The sequence below is a fragment of the Toxorhynchites rutilus genome, chromosome 3 (genome assembly GCF_029784135.1).
Source record: "Toxorhynchites rutilus septentrionalis strain SRP chromosome 3, ASM2978413v1, whole genome shotgun sequence".
Lineage (NCBI taxonomy): Eukaryota > Metazoa > Arthropoda > Insecta > Diptera > Culicidae > Toxorhynchites > Toxorhynchites rutilus.
Genome location: NC_073746.1, coordinates 142176692 through 142196416, shown reverse-complemented (window position 1 = coordinate 142196416; position 19725 = coordinate 142176692). Strand labels below are relative to the sequence as shown.

The 19725-nt window shown below is 38.5% G+C and overlaps 2 protein-coding genes across 3 annotated transcripts in view; one reads left to right on the top strand and one right to left on the bottom strand.

The window, feature by feature from the left end:
* Positions 1-2506: 2506 nt before the first annotated feature.
* The window catches only part of LOC129778731 (diencephalon/mesencephalon homeobox protein 1), a 72738-nt gene continuing 55519 nt past the window's right edge, over positions 2507-19725 (top strand). Inside the window, exon 1 of one of the 2 annotated variants that reach the window (XM_055785811.1) lies at positions 2507-3485. The gene's annotated coding sequence lies outside the window, so the exon portion shown is untranslated. The remainder of the gene's footprint in view (positions 3486-19725) is intronic. The other variant, XM_055785812.1, reaches the window with a different exon arrangement.
* On the bottom strand, positions 15558-18453 carry LOC129773536 (uncharacterized protein K02A2.6-like). The gene is made up of 2 exons (XM_055777149.1): positions 16645-18453; positions 15558-16499 (listed from the first exon to the last, which is right to left on the bottom strand). The coding sequence occupies exons 1-2, from the start codon at positions 18451-18453 to the stop codon at positions 15558-15560; spliced, it is 2751 nt and encodes a 916-aa protein (XP_055633124.1).

Genomic DNA, 19725 nt, shown 5'->3' with positions numbered 1-19725 from the left:
TTCAAAGCCTTGGTTTGAGCCGAGCGGTCTGGCAATCAACCAACAAATCTATCGAGAAGAGTGCCTCGATAAAATTCTGCTGCCGTTCCTGAACGAGCATCACGCGGATGGGAAGTACGTCTTCTGGCCGGACAAGGCGTCTTCCCATTACTCCAAGAAGACGCTGGCGTATCTTGAGGAGAAAAAGATACCGATTTTTTTGGCTCACTCAGTGCCCTAGTGTATAAAAACAATTGGAGGGCCAAGGACACGAAGCAACTGACTACAAGAATCCGGAATTGTATCCGGAAATGGACGTAAGTGCCGTACAACGTTCCTGTGAGAGCATCACGACAAAGTTGCGTCGAACAGCAGACCACAGCCCTTACTCAAACATTCACTGTCATTTTTTTGAAGAAAATACATTATATTATTAACAAAAAAATACTGAAATCGATGAAAAGAAAAAAAAAAATTTTTAAATGTGATTGAAAAAATTCTCATTTTTTATTTAACACCCGTTAGTATATCAAACGAATCCTAGAGCATTTACGATTCCATTGGTGTGCAAAGTATCAGAATTTGTTCTCTGTGAAAATAATTATTAACGTTAACTTTATTTTACAAAAACGTGACCTGTTTTTTTAATTTGGCACCCTTCCTGAAAGACGTAGTTCTACGTCAAAAAATCTATCCTCGTCTAATCATCAATCTGCACTACAAAAATCTATCAATGATCTTTTTGTACAACTTCGTAAATTTTGGAATATGTAGGGTTATTCGAAATGTTTTTGCCGATTTTCAGGGGAAAAACAAAAGCATTATTTTTAGTATACACACTTATATGATTCTACACTCCAACTATAGAACCACTCTTTTTTTAGCTTTTAGATATACGAATGATACCGGTCCAAATGGTAAAATGGTATACAATGACTATTTTCGTTCATAAAATAAGATTTGCAACCTTCATTGTTTTTGTAATCCTTCAAAAAAAAAACAATGTATCGGTGTTTCTTAACTTTACTTACTTTTTTACTTTTTATTTACTTTATTTTTTTCAACATTACCACTCCTTTATAAAATTAACGAAGATAGTTAATGTTTCCTACTATTTACACTTCGTTTCAACCGAGCTTTTCCTAATCGCTGAAAAATTCAAAAACTTGAGTGGTTCTAACTTCTTGAAAGGTACTGTATGTGTACCGTTTTGTTCTCCACAAATCCACAGACCTTTTGTTTTTTCGTCAAAAAAGCTGTTCAGGATACTTGTTATGCCATCCCATGAGTCGAAATTCTTGTCCTTTATTCCAACGGCATCTGAAGATGCAATATCTTGTGAGTACGGCTCAAATAGGTATTCCACCGAGTACCACATCCCAATCAAACTCCAAGAATTTTTTCCGGACTGTCAAAGAAACATGGGATTTGGCATAATTCTGGTGGAACAGCTTACCTATCAGTTTTGGGGATAGCTGATTATGGTCCATTCCACTTGCCTCAAAGATACACCGCAAAATACATTCTCAGAATTCACATTTCAGCAAAGAAGTTCAACTATATGAAAAATATAGATGTTCAACACTATCAGATCCTTTTTGTCGATAAAAACGAATGAATTTATTGAAAATGCGAATGCAGAAATTTCCATATATTGTTGAACACAGATGTGAACGGTTTTTTTTTTCAAAATATTCATTGAACATGTCCACGTGGATATTGTCTATACCCCCTCTCTCCTCACCGTGGACAAGCGTGGACATTTCCGTAACCCCTACCCCCTAAAGTTGTCCACGTGGTATGTGGACAGCACTTTATTGGTCTGGTACATACACACATCAGAATTTAAACATGTAATTAAGAGATCCCAAAAATAGATAATTGTAGGTTTCAAACGAAGTTTCATCTCAGGGTGTAGATTTAACAATAAGTTGCAGCTTTTCAAAAATCACTATAGATGTGGCTTCACTCCTTCATTTATTTTTATTTTTTGAAGAGTGTAACAAAGAATAAAAGAATAAATAAAAGAGTGTAATAAAAGAATAAATATTGTTCGTTTTGAGGGAAACGTAAGATTGAATCTGTTCTAAGCTTTGTCCGACGCTCAATGAAAAATATTTGGTTTTCAACTCCATGGCATTCTCACGGCAACGAAAAGGATAAGAGACACCAGAACGAAGCGTTTCTTCCTTTGTGCAGAGAATTTCCCAACGATTATCGACCAAAATGCAATTTTCTCCAAATTCATTAAAAGTTCACCACGAAACCCCGCAAATACTTTCAATAGAACGAAATGTGCCCACAATTCTCAGTTAACACAATCAGAGCGTAATTTGAGCTGGAGCCAATTGGTACACCATCAAATACCACCAACACTACAAACCGACCACGTGTACCCCGAGGGGGAGGTCCCACTGCGCAAACTCGCCTCCGGAAGCGAGTTCCGCCATATATGCAATTCACTTCGCCGTATTGCGAACATACCACTCTATCGCACCGCTCCCATCGGAAGGGACGAAGGAAAGGCGAGCAAACTGATTACAGGATCATATTTTGATTGAATTTCGCTCGCTCTCTCGTTTCGTCGTACACTGGATGCGAGTTCCTGCTCACTCACACGCATAACTTTCCCAGCATCATCCACCCTCATCACAGGCTCGGGTGGAAAATTATTACCGGTTTTATATCGGTTTTCATTCAATTGTATTCGTCTCTCCACGCATCCATCCTCTCTCGCTCTCCGTAGCTTTTCCGCGCGGCACGAGTTCCTAAACAGCTGAACGGTGGAGGATCGCAGGCAAAGTGTCGTGCGCCCGTCGCCAGCATTCTCGCTATAATCGCTGTCATCCCTCCATGATATCATCCGCACATACTCGCAGATGGCAACGATGATGATGATGCTGATGATGCTGTCGATGATGAGGACTTGAACTCTGAATGCGGAACGCTGGCAATTGGATAACACGACCCGACCAACACAGCGTGTGCGAGGGACCGCGCTGGTTGATTCCAATCGTGAACGTCGTCGCGGATAGACGTGTTTCGGGCCTCGAACAGTGTCGAGAGTTCTGCGTTTGAATTCACCTCCGTGTCGAAGAGTCAGGTGTTCGCGAAATCGGATTCGATGCTCTTTCAACGGAAGTGTTTGATATTGTGATTCTGTGTGTCACGACAAAATTGTAGCCGAAAAATCTGTTGTGAGACCTTCCGGTAAAAATTAAAAGAATTGTGCAATTTACCCCAACGAAAATTGAAAATTCTATTCGTAGTTGGAAAACTGTGCATGTACAAAAACATAGTTAGACAAACAGCATTTTGTGTAATTGATTGGTGAAGTGTGGCTGCAAATTGCAAATTGAATAGAGAAGTGCATTTCTAAAATCGGAAATTTAAACATTGATTAGACATACACGTATTTACGAAGTAACGGAACATCTCTCCAGGATTATAGTTAAGCAGGCCTAAGCCTGCTGGAAGCATTCAAAATTTTCACGGACGGGAATAAGGTGAGTGATTTCGAGGAAAAAGCTGTGAAGCCGTCGGTTTCAATTCGAGTGCTTCGGATTAATGTTGAATTGAGTACACAAATACCCAAAAAGAATACATGAATAAGTCATACAAAAGGTACATACAATCTACACATTGTAGAACTGAAAAAGACATACAGATTGCTTTACAAGATTCAGTGAATCCGGAACAGCCACGTTAGGTTTTTTTGCTGTTGATAAATCAAACAAAAAAGGATTTTATAAAAAAAAGTGATTGTGTTTCGATATCATGTTATATCAGGTGTATAGATATGATACCTCCTTTTTTTTTTGGAAGAAAAAGTACAGATGAAAGAGAATTTTACCCCTTCCGGTACAGATAAAAATGTGACAACACTGCACATGCGGGAGTTGATCCCAACCGCTTCCCTGGCCGGTCTTGCTCAGTGTAATAGGGCCTCAAGTCATTTTGTGTTGCATTTTCTAATATTTCAGTAATTTTTGGATTTTTGGTAATTTGCGACACTATTGGTAGTTTTTCACTTTCCTCGTTCCATAATCAAAGAACCCACTTTTAAACTTTTTCAACCTTCCATGACATTGGTAATTTTCCGAAAGATTGCTCGTCGTAACATCCTAAGATCCATGAACATCCTACGAAATCTATGAGGATCGGGATCGGGAGCGGATTTTGGTTGCATGAAACTTATGATATTTTGAATTGGATATTGTAAAAAATGACTATCGATATGACTTTTAATCTTTTACATTAGCATATGTGACACAAATACCACTCAAACAGAAGAAAAAGATCCTAAAATGACTTTTTTTACCCGAAATCAAGGCAAGTTTCAACAGTTAATCTTGCATCCATCATGAATGCATGGTCGATGGCTTATCTGTTTGCTTCAATTTAATTCCTATGTTGTTCAGCCATTGACTATTCTCAATGGCCTAAACTGACAGAATTTTAGTATTATGTTTTCACTGATTGAGATTGATCATATAATGTGAGTATAAAGTTAGGAATCAGTTATCCAGAACGAACAAACTAGTTTCTTATCACAACTCTTGAGCGGACCTTACACGGTCTATATTATTGACAAAATGATGACATTTGAAAGCATAATGACAACTGACACAGCCGACGCTCGATATTGATGAAGAAATCCGGATTTTCTGATTTTCCAGCATCAATATCTTGAAATTTCATATAAATGCACGTTGTTGAAGTTTTACTTCACGGACATCGAAACTAAGCTGCCAGATTTGCAAGCATGTCTGTAATTTTGCAGACATTTCATTTCTGTTAGCCTTTGTTGCGATTGCAATTAATTTTCTTGAACTTCTGAAACCCAAGGAAACACAAATGAAAGCATTTAGTTTGGAAAACTGAAGTTAAAACTTTTAATAGCAATATACGGTACTATCCGCAATACAAATCAAAGCCTCATAAAGTAAGTAGACAATGCGATGTTGAGAGAGTGAATGTAACTAAACAACGTTTTATGATTTTTTAAATGTTTTGAGCAGCCATTTTGGTTTGAGTTGTGTGTTTTTTCGCTTTGTGTATAAAATTGGAGAATGAGAAGATCTGGGAAAAAAAATTGCATCTCTAAAACTGAAAGAAACCAGCTGTAGCGAGTATTATAATGTGTTTTGAGAAGGAAAAACGAATTTTAGATTATTAAAATTATGAAAAAAAAATAATTTTAGTATTCTCTTCTTCTTAGCTTCTAGTATTCTACGTAAACGAAAATCACTTTTTTCTACAAGTGGTGAGAAAATCTTATACTAAAATTGTGTTCGAAATTGATTTTATATTATAATAAGTTTAAGTATTTTTAGTATTTTAATTTTTTGAATTTTGTATCAAAATATTGATTGTGGTTAGATCGGATCGGAAAGCCTAGCTGTCATGATATTGAAGACATTTATTGTCAATAATTTTGATCGTGTGAGGTACCCATTACAGGTCAAACTCTTTGCTATCTTGTATCCTTAGGTAATTATAGAAATGATTCTACAATGTTTAGATGAATGAGTCGAAACGAATGTTTGTCTTTTCAGATAGTTTTTCTTTGTTTCCGTGAGGGCAAGGGATCGAATGAGTAACCGAGTAACCGAGTTAGTTACTTCTAAAATTATGACTACATTTGGTTATAAGGAACTGTTTGTTAGCTTCTGTTTTCTTAGGCAATGAAGGGGTTTGGACTCTGTATCTATAAATATTTTGTTCGAAAAACATAATAACCATGGATTTTCACCACATTCAAACAACAAAACAAAAGCACAAAAGGGGGTTCCTCAATGCTCTTGCATGAGTTTTCTTTTGAAAAACTTCATATTCTGCCATTCCATGCCAAACCGATGTAGTGGTTCTCAGATTTCCGTCAGAAATGACAATTTTGTCCCTTATCGCAAAATTTTAGACCCGTTTTTTTATTTTTATTTTTCATTAGGGAGGCCATTTCCATTTTAAGGAGGTCCGAAAAAATATGTTCTTCCCCTTTTTTCCCAAAAATGACATTCATAACTTTAGAAATGCTAGACCGATTAAGATGACTGACATATCAAATTGAAGCTTTTTTGAAAAATACTACATACTGCTCGGTTTCGTAATTATTGATTGTATTAGTTTTTGATAGTTTACATGGTCCAAGGGTGCTATTTTTTTTATTATTTCTAGAAACCTGATGTTTTTACATAACATATCCAAAAATCAGAGAGGTATTTTGTTTCGTTTTTAAGTTATGATTTTTCAAATTTAACCGATGGTCCGAAAAATTATGTTTCTCCTTTTATCCAAAAATGACTTGTCTCAAAAAATCATAACTGAAAATAATAATAATAAGCTAATAAACTTTCATTTGATATATCGATCATCTGAATCGGACCAGTAGTACAAAAGTTATGAATTTTGTGTTGGAAAGAAGGGGAAAAATGATTTTTCGGGCCATCGGTTAACTTTGAAAAATCATAACTCAAAAACAAAATAACACCTCCCTGGTCTTTTTGATGTTTTTTTAATCTCAGCTATCAAGAAAAAAACATAAAAAATATTGGTCCCCGGGATCATGTAAACTATAAAAAATAAATACAATCAATGATTACAAAAACAAAATCCAAATGTTTTGCAAGTGAAGAGAACAAGTTGGGTGTCAAAGGTCAAATTTTAGAGTGATTAGAGAACTTCAAGTTGGTTGATAGAAACAATCAGGTTTATTGTAGATTTTTTTATTAAAATTAATAATAACACCACTAACTTTTATGTTTTCGCTTCCAAAATGTTATTGAAATCCACTAACTTAGACGTTTCACGAATACACCTCGTTTCATAACTATACCATTACATATCTTTGAGTTTCCAGAGATATTTAAGAAGTCGGTTGAATTGAAGTATATAGTGTAGTATATAATCACTTTCTTCATTTATAAAACTGACCATTTGAACTTAATTGTTGTGCAGAGATGCCAACCTTCCTGATTGTTCAGGATTTCCCAGGCTTTTCAAAACGCTCCGTGATATCCTAACGAACACTCATTTTATCCTGATTTTTCTGAAATGATCTTGATTTTTCCTAATTTTTGTTCTCTTTACATTATTCGTAATAAATATACTGGTTTCCATGCCAATGTCTTCTGTCATGATAGTTCTCCGGTTCGCACTTGTATATATCTTACATTAAGTTAACTTCTCTAGACGCAAAGCTGTTCTTAACTTTTTTTATCTCTACCCTCAATTGTTTCGTGGGTTTTCAAAACAGTGCTTGAAAATTTCATGAAACCATATTGTCTGGCGAATTTATGAAATTACCACGAGATTAAGTTTGAGGAACAACATTGTTTTATCGAGGATGATATGTATATAGATGTATCCCCAGAGTTGTCAATGTAGGAAATCGTTTCAGAGTGTAAAATTACTCGAGAGAAAATTTTTGAAACCACAGTCAATATAAAAAGATTTTATATGAGGGGCTTAGAATGCAAGGGGTGTAAGTGACTTGATCGATTTCTCTTCATCAACTTTTTCTTTAGTTAATAACTCAACTGCAAAATCGTTCCAATATGAGTTTGCTATACCATCCGATAGATGAGGTTCTGACCTTTCTTCAAGATTGTCAAATACAGCTGGGAATGAATTTGCAGCTAAGTTATAACCAAAAGAGAGAGTCGATGTAGAGAAATCGATCAAATCACTTACACCCCTTTCATTCTAAATAAGCCCCTCATATGTTATTTGTTTTTTCTGATTCAAAGTAGAATCAACTTTAATGATGGGACTATGGTAAATATATCTATAACCGTACTAAATATCATAAAAATTAGGAAAAATTCAACAAGTCTTCCGTGCTGATATGCTTTCCTCATTTGTCGAATAAAGATTCATTCCAAAGCATGGGCGATGGATTCAGTGAAAATTTGAATATTGATTTCTCTGCAATTAACGGTAGTGATGCTGTAGGTTTTTCTGGAAAAAAATATAAACGATCAAAAGGTCAAGCGAAACACTAGCATTTCCGCTTATGCGAGGTTTTTTTACCATGCTTATTAATTCTTTTACATATCCGAGTTTCGCCCGAAGAAATATATACTCTATTTCTGGTGGGATTTGGAATGGTTTCTGTATTATGAGCTACTAACAAGCAACCTGTTTTCCACATGTATGGCTCGCAGCAGTTCTCGACGAGGAAGCAAACATGTTCTGGGAGGATAGAATGTTTAAGCTGTGTGGCGCAAGATTGTGAAACAGAAATAGGCATATAAAATTGAGTTATAATACTTCGATTGAAAATTATGTGTTTGTTTTCCCAAAAATCGACATTAACTTTTTGTATAACCCAATATGAGCTATCCTGATTTATCCTAAATTTTATTTCCATTCTTCCTGATTTTTGAAAATTATAGTTGGCAACCCTGTTGTTGTGTGCAGGAGGGAAAAATTCAAAAAATTAAAATTCCAGTGTTTCATAATCATAAATCCAGGTGGAAAAATTCTCACTCCTTTACAAAATTAACGTCAATTTCACTTGAATTACAATAAGTTCCTGATTCGTTGATCATCTTTAATTCTCAATCAGTTTAAATGACACATTCGGGGTGGTTTTGATCAACCTGCGCTATGGTATAGTGTGTATCTCGTTCTACGCAGAGAACACTGCTCGTTTAAGCTCTTCAAATCACTCATACTGCTTGTAAGCTGCATCTTCTATTCATACGATTACTCCTCATAAGTTCCTGACAGTGTTTTGATTTGGTAAACAAACTGACCAGTCCAGAATCTGAAGCCCTTATTCATCAAACCATGCCTTGGCTTTCCGGGTTTTAAGAATTGATACCAAATTATCCAATTATCACATTGTTTTTGATGCAAAAACAGCAGTAAATAATTTTGTAGTACTTCGTTGCATTCTGACTGTTCATTCGTGTTAATGGTAACCTATCTGAACCAGGCCTGTACTAAATTTTCTCATATACAGTATCGTTATTTGTAAACATCCGTTTGAAAAATAGTCAGCCATTCGACTAGAAAGTCACATCGTAAAACATTCGAAAACAAACTTTTTTCTCGAATTTCCTTATTTTGTAACTGTCAGACTCGGTGATCAAAGTTTGGCTAACGAAGACCTCATCGTTAGTCCCTAGGGACCGACACGGGGCTCAACATGGTAAACAGGGTGAACTTGCATTAAGGGGTATTCTTTTCTTGTTTTCATACTTCGAAAGTTTAGGTTTCCTATGAAGGATTTTCGGAATATTCATTGAGTTAACTCTCCTATACCCGCTCGCAATATCGTAACACATTGGGGCGATGTTCATGGGTATTAGAACTACTGTTTGCATAAATGTCTCATGTTATTTGAATAATCGCATAAGTTACTCAAGCGACAAAATCTTTGTTCATTTTAAGTGAAAAGTTCAGATCATTTCGGACTCGCAAAAATCATTATTTGAGCAACTGCTGATTTGAATTATGTTGGAGTAGTTGTTTTTAAAGAGCAGAATAATTGTTTCCATTAGTTTCTGATGTCATCTGAATAATCTCTAAAAAATAAATAATTTGTAAAAAATCTTCGTTAAAAGTGAAAAGTGCTTTTGCGGATACACATTGCAAGCATTAATTACACATTTATTGCATCAGTGGCAAAAGTGTCTCATATTCAACAGATAATAAAAATAAAATTATGTATTGATTATACCTCATATGACACGGAGACGAATTATAGAATATATATTTTATAGAAAAACATCACATTAAAATACATTGCTAAGTTAATACATATATATATAGTTCACAAAAAAAAAAATTTTTCATTATGTTGTATGTATCACTGCTTTTTCAAGGAAAAATAATTCCGACCAGTGTTGTACTGTGTTGTACCCATGCCCAAATTGAATACGACCGCAACGGGTTAATACATCTTTATGCATCTCTCTATCGCATGAACCAACTTTTTAAAAAAAATGGTTTTTTTCCTTCAAACGAACGATTTTTAAGTGTAACACAAGGCTAAGGTTAGACTGTAAATTCATCGTTGGACCAAGATAGTCACAAACGAAAAAAATCTTAAGAATCATCAAGAATCATCGGGTGTAAATTTGAGTAACTTCTTAAAAAATATTTAAATCAACTGAAGAGTATTGCCGTATACTGGATATTCTTGCTCGGTGGAATAATGAACATGTACATCAAATCATCTTTCTTTACTGTCATGTATGTCCTCATTATCCCTACCCTTCCTCTACTTGAACACTTATGTAACTAAACAATTATATAATTTTACTCAGCAGTTTGAGTTTCTCAGTGGCATCATTTGCGATTCGTGATACAAGATCAACCATTGACTTTCTTCTCTTCTTTCTTCTTTTCTGACTTTCTGAAAATCGGTTTGATACTAAAGGTCAAAATTATAGATACATTTTGCAACTACAAAGTGTCACTGGGACCGGAATTAAAATCTAAGGAAAAATGGTATTTCATTACTCAAACGGATATTGGTTCATATTGCTGCTTCCATCATTTTAACAACTATGGCTTTTTTTTCTAAATGTTAACCATGACCCGATTGATCAAATGTTGCCCTCATTTCCTTTCGCAATTATTTTCCAATGAATCAAATTTCAAAATAATAACAAAAGTGCTCATAGAGCCATGAAATCATATCAGGAAATTGAACATCGATTATTGGCTTCACACCGTGCGAGCTATCTCCGATAATCTCCGATCGTCAGTGCTGATAGTACTGATTCCGTCCCCAATTAGAGGCGCCTACACCTTCAGAAAAAAAAACAGGGCTCAGCCCAGTTCAGCTCCACTATCTCCAACTCGCAACTCGCAGCCACACGTCACCGACTGTTATTTATAAAATCAATCAGTGCGCAAATTGCACAAATTGAATGAATATCCTGAGTGATTATTTATTAAATCGCAGCCTGTTTTGCGCATTTATTTGCAAGCGAGTGTGCTATTTATCGCGCAATGGTATTTATAGCCTGCAATACACACACACCAACGTACAGCTTCCCCCGCGGATTTAGTTGCGAAGGGATTAAATTTTGACGCCCACTGCTTTCACGTGGAAGGTTGTATTGTTGGGAAGCCCGATTTGGCGTCCATTTGTTCCGCGGGATGGAGCCGATTAAAATATACACTAAAAATTGTATGGCAGTAGGAGCAGTTTATTTGACTGGTTGCCGCGAGGATCAATGTAACCGTCGTCAATAGAGTTGTTCAAGTTATGTTTGGGCTGCTGTACATGAAGTCTGTTTACAGAAAGTCAAAATCATCTTCTGGTGTATGGTAGCATAGCCAACAGCCCTAACTACCTTGTAAAGATGAACTTCACTTTTTTCCCTTGGCAAATTATAAGAACCTACATTTAAGAACTGATAATTTTGCTAATATATTTCCACAAAGTTTAGTGGTTTATTGTTGTTGGTCTTCTACGCATCGTACTAATGTTCTAAATCCAGCCCTACTAACCTCGAATCGAAAGAAATCTCGAATGCCCGTAATATCGTACTGTTTATAGTTTGTTTCAATAACTGTTGAAAATGTTTGACATTCCTAGAACAATCAGTCCAAACACTACCCTTTAGCATCTATGTGTTTGCGCATTGATTCGTTCACGAGAATTCCTTCCCCACCCCGAAAACATTACATCTGAATAATTTAAATTGTATCCCAAGCTGAATAATTAATTTTCGCTAATTTCATTTGCGAATACCGACTGTAAAATTAGCAGCTCGGACGAATTCGCAGGGATATGTCTGGCGGATGCCCATACTTTTTCATTTTCCAACCGACTATATCAATCACAATCAGAGTGTATCATCGGTCAGATTGTGAAGCCTTGTCTGGATGCGAGCGTTGGTCCTCTGTGGTCAATTTCATCTCCACAATGCCAAGTTGATAAAAGCTTTAATCAAATAATCATAAATCAAAATAATACCGTTTGCCGTTTGGGTGCATACGAAATGGGATGAACTGATTGAGCGAGGTTTTCCAGCATTGATGCCTGGGGAACAGGGCGTTGACTGTTCCAGATAACGTGTGTACGAATACGTATACGCAAGCTACCGAGAACTAGTTGAGTATTTTTAGCTGCGATATGTCTTATCGAAATGCGTTCTCGGCGGGATCTTAACCTACGACAATTTGTCGCGAAGTGACAGGAAGGAAGCGAGATGCGTAGGATCACTATCAGAACAATTTGTCTCTTGGAGGTTATCCGAAGCGTGGCGGCGGCTTTGCTCTATTTGGGCGCGTCAGTTAGTAGGTTGGTGTGATGATCTAAAAATAAATCGCCCTCGTCAAAAGTGGGCATGCAAAACAAACAACGGTCTCAGTGGCTTAATTCGCCGCGAGCTGGCATTTGCGTATATGTACAATTGTACACAAATAAAACAATCTGAAGACACACGAAACACAGTGTGAGCAAGAGAAAGTGTGTGGGTCAATTATTGTAACAAAGCGCTCCGTTGCATAGGCGATTGTTAATTGTTTAATTGAAACCAATTAAATTTGTTGGATGCGTAGTGTGGAAACAAATGTAAATTGCCAACAACAATTCACATTTTGAATCTGGCCGCCAGCAGAACCCCTCAATCCTGTTAGGTGCACTAATAATGCGGCTTCTGAAAATATCCATCCAAACGGTTCGGCCTTGACACATGCAGAAATTCTAAACAATTTGCCCGAACACACACCTAATAGTAACTGATATCATTCTATTATGGCTCATCATATTCACATAATACATCCGTCACAAATTGAAAACAATTTACCACCGCCAGCCAGCCGCGGTTCTCAGTTTCCCGTTTCAAATGTGACATCGGTTCGAGCGTATGGCGCAGAAACAAATGCGCTGACGCTTTGCAATTCGGCTCAAGAATGCGCTTCGCACTAACGATATTTCCGATTATTATTGCATGATTTTGCGTACATTAGCATTAGCATTGAGCAAGTTGCACAATATCGTAGGTGGTACGAATTCAGAATTGTTCAGTTAAAAGCTAGCCTCAATCCGTTGCTGATGATTAGTAATATCTCTTAGATGAAGGTGTGCTTTCTCCAACAGTTAAGAATTGTCCTGGCCACGTCCTTGCAACTGCTAAGGAAAGGGAAGGAATGTTAGTTCGATATTTACTTAAGAGAGATGCAGAGAACTCTACGACCTCTCATTAATATCTCGGGAATTTAGGATATGTGTTAGTGGAGAAGGTTAGCCATAGGATGCACTCAGCCGGTGTTACTGGCGCAATTAGTTGTTACTAATAATTTAATGGTAATCATATTACTATTCCTATTATTATTACTATTACTATTCTTATTCCTATTATTATTACAATGACTATTCCTATTACTATGGCTAATACTATCACTATTACTATTCTTATTCCTATTTTATTACAATGACTATTACTATTACTATGATTGCATGATTTTGCGTACATCAGTACAAATTCGGCCCAAAACGATACAAATTTGTCAGAAAAAAAAAATTCAGGATTTTCTTCACACATAAAATATTTCTGTATCGGAAGCGAAACGTTTATCCGCTCATTCCGTGACATCGAAATCTTTTCATGAATCGTGAGATTATAATATTACATTGATCCTAATAGGCGCGAAAAATGGCCCACTTAATGTGGGCCGACATGAAACCGACAAGAATACAGTATGTTTCATAGCTATAGACCCAATACTTTTTGTTTTATGTTACCTGTGATACAGAAAAGCTCGGTTGAGGTCGGCCGCAAGCTTCCACCAACATTCTATGCGAATCGAAAGCGGATATTTTATGTTTATAGCAACATATCGATACTGTCTCTGGATCGTCGTTTGTAGGAACAAAATTCACAATTTTCAACACCAAGATATTGAGACTGCATGAAACTTTTGATATTTTGGATGGGTTATTGTTGACAGATGTCAAAAGCATGAAAATTGACGATCGATATCACTTTTAATCTGTTAATCTAATCCGGTGGCTCTGAACCAATCACCCCTTGGATCTTGGGAATGACGGTGCCTACCAATTTGTAGTGTCAAATGAAAGGTGTCACTGCGCTGATAATTTGGTTGTATGTTGATCTTTTCTCTGCTCTCTTCATTCTAGCGTTTTGGTGCCGTTTATGTTTTCAATGCTTAAAAAAAAGGAAAAGATAGATTTTTGACCTATACGAAAATGAGTTAAACGTTTTTGTGCATGTCGGAAAATAACAAAACTAGACAATTTTGATTGCTTATGGTCTGTTCATCAAAACAAGCTCTATAAATTGAATTTACCTATTACCTGTAGCAGTGGCGTAGTGTATGGGTGGCCGAGGGAGGGAAGAGGGGTGACACCCACGATGATAAGTTTCACAAAATCCTTCAAATATTGAATGAACATCACGCGTCAGTGATTGATGATATTATCCAGTCAAAAAGTATAAGGGTCTGTGCTTAAGGACACTATCAAAAGCTTAACGTAGGGCTGTGATAGTTCGAAAAATGTTTTTAAGTTTAATTCTTTCAATTGTTCAGAAATCCATCGATTTTACTTATTTTTGTGTTGTCGTTCGCGAGATGATTAAGTAAAGAAACTATGATGTTAAACATGAAACACTATATAATAATTAAACTTTATTCGTCTTAATAAAAACTTGTCTCTATTGTAAGACTATTGGAAGACAATGATGAAGTGAACATCTAGTGTGCTTCATCTACCCGGAAACGACAACTCTCCGCTTATTGTCTCACTCGTGACGTCGATACAAGTGACAGTCGAATCGTTCACTGGCCAGCCCAAGTGGTAGATCCTCTGTGGTATTGCCAGTTGTCTCCAACATCTCCCTCCTAGAACCTTTAGTGTCTCTGTGTGCCGGATGCCGTTCTCGCAGCAAAACTCACTGAACTCAACACTCTTAAATTGCGTTCCGTTATCGGTCACGAGAATCTCCGGCATGCCTTTGTTTGCGAAACAACGTACGCATTAGATTGATCGTGGCCTTCGATGTTATTTGTTTTGTCGGGAAGATCTCTGGCCACTTGGTGTGCGCATCGATGACTAGCAAATAATATTCTCCGTCCAGAGGGCCCGCGTAATCTGCGTGGACTCGCTGCCAAGGAGCCGTTGTGGAATGCCACGACTCCGGTTCCGCTTTCGGAGGGGACCGTGCTACAGATGCACAGTGATGACAACCCTTAACGAAGCTCACAATCTCTTTGTCAAGTCCCGGCCAGTACACGAAGCTACGTGAGATGGCCTTCATACGCTGTATGCCTGGATGGCCTCTGTGTAGTTGGTTGAGGCACCGCCTCCGGAAGGCAGTCGGGATTACCAGTCTATCGCCGAACATTATGCTCCTTTGAACGACTGACAGAGCTTCCTGGCGATCGAAGAACCGAGACATCTCCCAATCTTTAACTTCCGACCTAGATTTGGGCCAGCCCTCACGGATGAATCGGTGAACTTTTCGAAGCAACGGATCGGATGCCGTTCCTTTTCAATCGTACTAAAACTGAGAGGTAGTTGATTAGTACTATCGATTGCTACTGACCTCAAATCTTCTTCCAAGGTGGTACATGCAATTATGACGTCCTCAAACGTCAGCATTGCCGAACTTGTCGCTCTGAATGTACTCGATCGAAAAATCGTAGGAGAGCAACGATAATGCCCACCGTTGAAGGCGATTGGCTGTATAGATCGGAATTCCTTTTTTGGACCCGAAAATTCTGAGAAGCGGTGCATGGTCGGTTTGAAGCCGAAACCGTCTCCCAAAGATAAATTTGTGGAATTTGGTAACAGCGTAAATTATTGCCAATCCTTCCCGGTCAATTTGTGAGTAGCGCTGTTTAACCGGTGTAAGCGCACGAGATGCATGTTGAATCACTTTAACGTGGCCATTGGGATACTTGTGACTAATTGTTGCCCCAATGCCGATGGAAGAAGCGTCTGCTGAGACAATTATTTCTTGCTTCGGGTCATAATGTGCTAAAAGCAATTCTGACGACAGAACTTTTTTGAATTTTTCAAACGCCTGCTGGCATTCACGCGTCCACACAAATGCTGATGAATTCTTCAGGAGCTGATCTAGCGGAAACCTGAGAGTCCGCATGTTTGGAACAAATATGGCTCCCAGGAAAGAGCGTACTCCCGTGATGTCCTTCGGTGGTGGTAGGTCCTTTATGACCTGGATTTTAGCTGGATCTGGTCTAAGCCCATGACAATCTAAGATATGACCCAGGTAACGGATTTGCTGCTGGCCAAATGAGCATTTTTCCGGCTGAATTGTGAATCCGAATTCTTCAATCCGCTGCAGCACTGCATGCAAATTACGCTGATGTTCATGTGCATCTTTACCCCCAACAACCACGTCGTCTAGGTAGCCGTCAGTACACGGAAAACCTGCCAACATCGTGTCCATCAGCTGCTGGAATGCTTCCGGCGCAGCTTTGACACCAGGAGGCAACCTGTTGTACTGATACAGTCCCCGATGGGTGTTGATGGTGAGTAGTTGGCGGCAACTTTCCTTCACTTCCATCTGAAGAAAAGCATCAGATAAATCAATCTGACTGAACACTGTACAATTGGAGAACTTCGAAATGACGTCTTGTGGCAGCGGAAGGATACTGGTGTGACTTAAGCCGATCGTTTAATCCAGTTGAATAGTCGCCACATATACGAACATTGCCGCTGGCCTTTCGCACTACGACTATTGGAGCCGCCCACTCTGAATAGTCCACTGGTGAAATAATTTGCAGAGACTCTAGTCGGTCTAGTTCTTTGTCCACAGTTGGCAACATAGCGTATGAAACCGGCCTTCTTGGACGAAAGACTGGCTTACACGCTTCCTTCAGCGAAAGTTGAATTTTAGATTTGGAGCAAAGCCCCAATGTCTCGCTGAACAGCTTCGGGTACGCTTCCTGCAGAGAAACGATATCGTTGGTACCACCGACGAAATTACAAAATTTATCCATTGGTAATGACCAAAGCTGGAACTTGTCGATGAGATCGATTCCGAGCAGATTCAATGGATGTGTAGAAACTAAGATGCGACCGCTATGCGTCGTGCCATTGATTTTGACGTCACTGACGAACTCACACTGCAGGTCCAGTGATTCTCCCGATGCTGATTTGGCGGTCTGACTCGCAGGAACACCTGCTGGCTGGTCGATCCGATTCCACACCTTTTCGGACACGATAGTAGTATCAGACGCTGTGTCGAGCTGCAATCTTACAGGAGCACCGTTCAGCTTTACCCACACGTAACGACACTTGCACTCGACGCTGCTGACCGATGCAATAACGGTTTTGGTGGAGAATCTTCGTAGCTGATATTTTGATGCCTTCGTAGACCGCTTTGCGCTTGAGCAATAGCCCTCCTTATGGCCGAACTGTTTGCACTCGGCGCACTTGTGACTTTTGACACCGCAGTGGTTAGAAAAATGCATCGCACCACAGTTCCAGCAAGGAGTTGCCGGACTTTTGCGCTCTTCTTCGTTTCTTGGTGATCCTTTTGGACGATCTCTGAACCGCTTACCATACTGTTCCCGTTGCTGAAAGTTCCTCTTGATGATCTGAACACGTCCAGAACTTTCTATCATAGCAGTATCGCTCTTTAGATTTATCAACCGCTGACACTCTTCCATAAGTGCTTCTAAGATGACATCGTTGTTGTCTTCGATTTTCGTCAACAATCTGGTGCGCACCTCCGCATCGCACTCCGACTTCAGACCGCAAATGAACATAAGGCATTGCAAATGCTCTTCCGTCAACTTGGCCAACTCGAACTCCACGCAGATTTTATTCACCCGACAAGCGAACGTAACATAGTCCTCCGTCGGGGCTTTCGTAACGGTTAATGTACAGTATCGTTTCTTAACTGTGGACTCATTCATGCCGAAAAGTCCCTCCAGTTTCTTCAATGTGTCGATAAACGTGAAATCCTTCGGAGCATTAGGTAGGATGTATGAGACGTACCTGTAGTGCTCATTCGTACCCAGTCTTCGGAGCAGTAACCTTACTTTGGCTTCGTCGTCGAGCCGTTCCGCATCCTTGGCGAACAAGTCCTCGTACCTGGCATACCATGCTGCGAATGTGATGTGATTTTCTGGATCGTACTGGAACTCACGAATATTTCCAGCCAAAGAGTCCAGAATAACTTCGGGACTGGGAGGAACGTTGACTTGTATAGTCGAAAGTGCATTTCGGAATAAATTTTCTTGCTGCTGCATAAATCCCTGATGCTGCTGGGCTGATTCACGCCGCTGTTGGAGGAGTTGATTGGTGACGGTCTGTTGTTGCTGAAGCTGCTGCAATGTCTGCACGATAATAGCATCTGTTCGAGTCTGTTGTGTGGGGCTCCATTGAGGCACTCCTGGAGGAATGTTCTGCTGCTGCATTCCGGGAGGCTGTTGATGCTGCTGCTGCACAAACCGCTGCTGTCCGGGTCCATTGATTCCCGAGGACTGGTCTGCTGAATGCTGATCCGTCATTGTGCTGTAGGAGCGTTTCCTCCTCTTTTTAGGCGGCGGCGTGGTGATATTTTAAATCACGTTCTCGTGCGAAACTGACCGAATTCCCGCGAAAACAACTCATATATTCGCGCACTCGTCGCCACTTTTGTGTTGTCGTTCGCGAGATGATTAAGTAAAGAAACTATGATGTTAAACATGAAACACTATATAATAATTAAACTTTACTCATCTTAATAAAAACGTGTCTCTATTGTAAGACTATTGGAAGACAATGATGAAGTGAACATCTAAATAGTGTGCTTCATCTACCCGGAAACGACAACTCTCCGCTTATTGTCTCACTCGTGACGTCGATACAAGTGACAGTCGAATCTGTCACTGGCGAGCCCAAGTGGTAGATCATCTGTGGTATTGCCAGTTGTCTCCAACACTTATTTTATATTCCAAATGAAGGCTCTGAACCAATGAACAAGTAGATTCTAGAAAGTTGAGCGAAAATGAAGACGAAGTCCCACATCCAATATTTCAACATGGTCCATTCAAAAGATTTTGTCTTAATTTTTTTTATTCGTTTTGGATGGAAAAAGGCTGCTGATTCGAGTGCTTGTTACTTCATGACCTGGAGGGTAATGGTTGAGATTTCATGAAGTGCATTTCAATCGTTCAACGACGCTCCAACAATGTCAGAATCAAATGGAGCAGTTCACGGTTATTGAGAAAATGAAATATAAGGCGTATTCATTGGGTATATAGACCCAACTCGATGGAGATTTATGCGCCCAAACACACTAAATAACAGATAGTTCATTTTCGCGATGCTTCACATACATATATGTGAATGAATAATAATCTCGATAAAAAATTAGAAGAACAGAGTTCGAAGTCAAACTTTTTAGGCGATATTTCAAATGCTGCAACATCATGGAAAATCAACGCAAGGAGATGGGTTGTACATCATTTTATAGCATAAAATTTAGTTTGGGAATATTATTATATATTATATGTATTAAAAATATTATATATATTGTTTTATCTTGGTGTGTGTAGATGTAGTGGACAGATATATCGGGAAGAAATTAACAATCGATCTCTTTTCTTTTAAGATTTTACAGACCAACAATTTTTTTTGCCAGCTAAATCAATAGCAAATCCATTAAAACTTATCAATCGACTTCCATTAGAAAGACTATAACGTTCCTGTAGGACCAGAATGAAAAAAGGACCTTTCAGTACGGAGATATTTTTGTTTGAATGAAAAATTTTCTCTTCGTGTTTGATAATAATTATTTC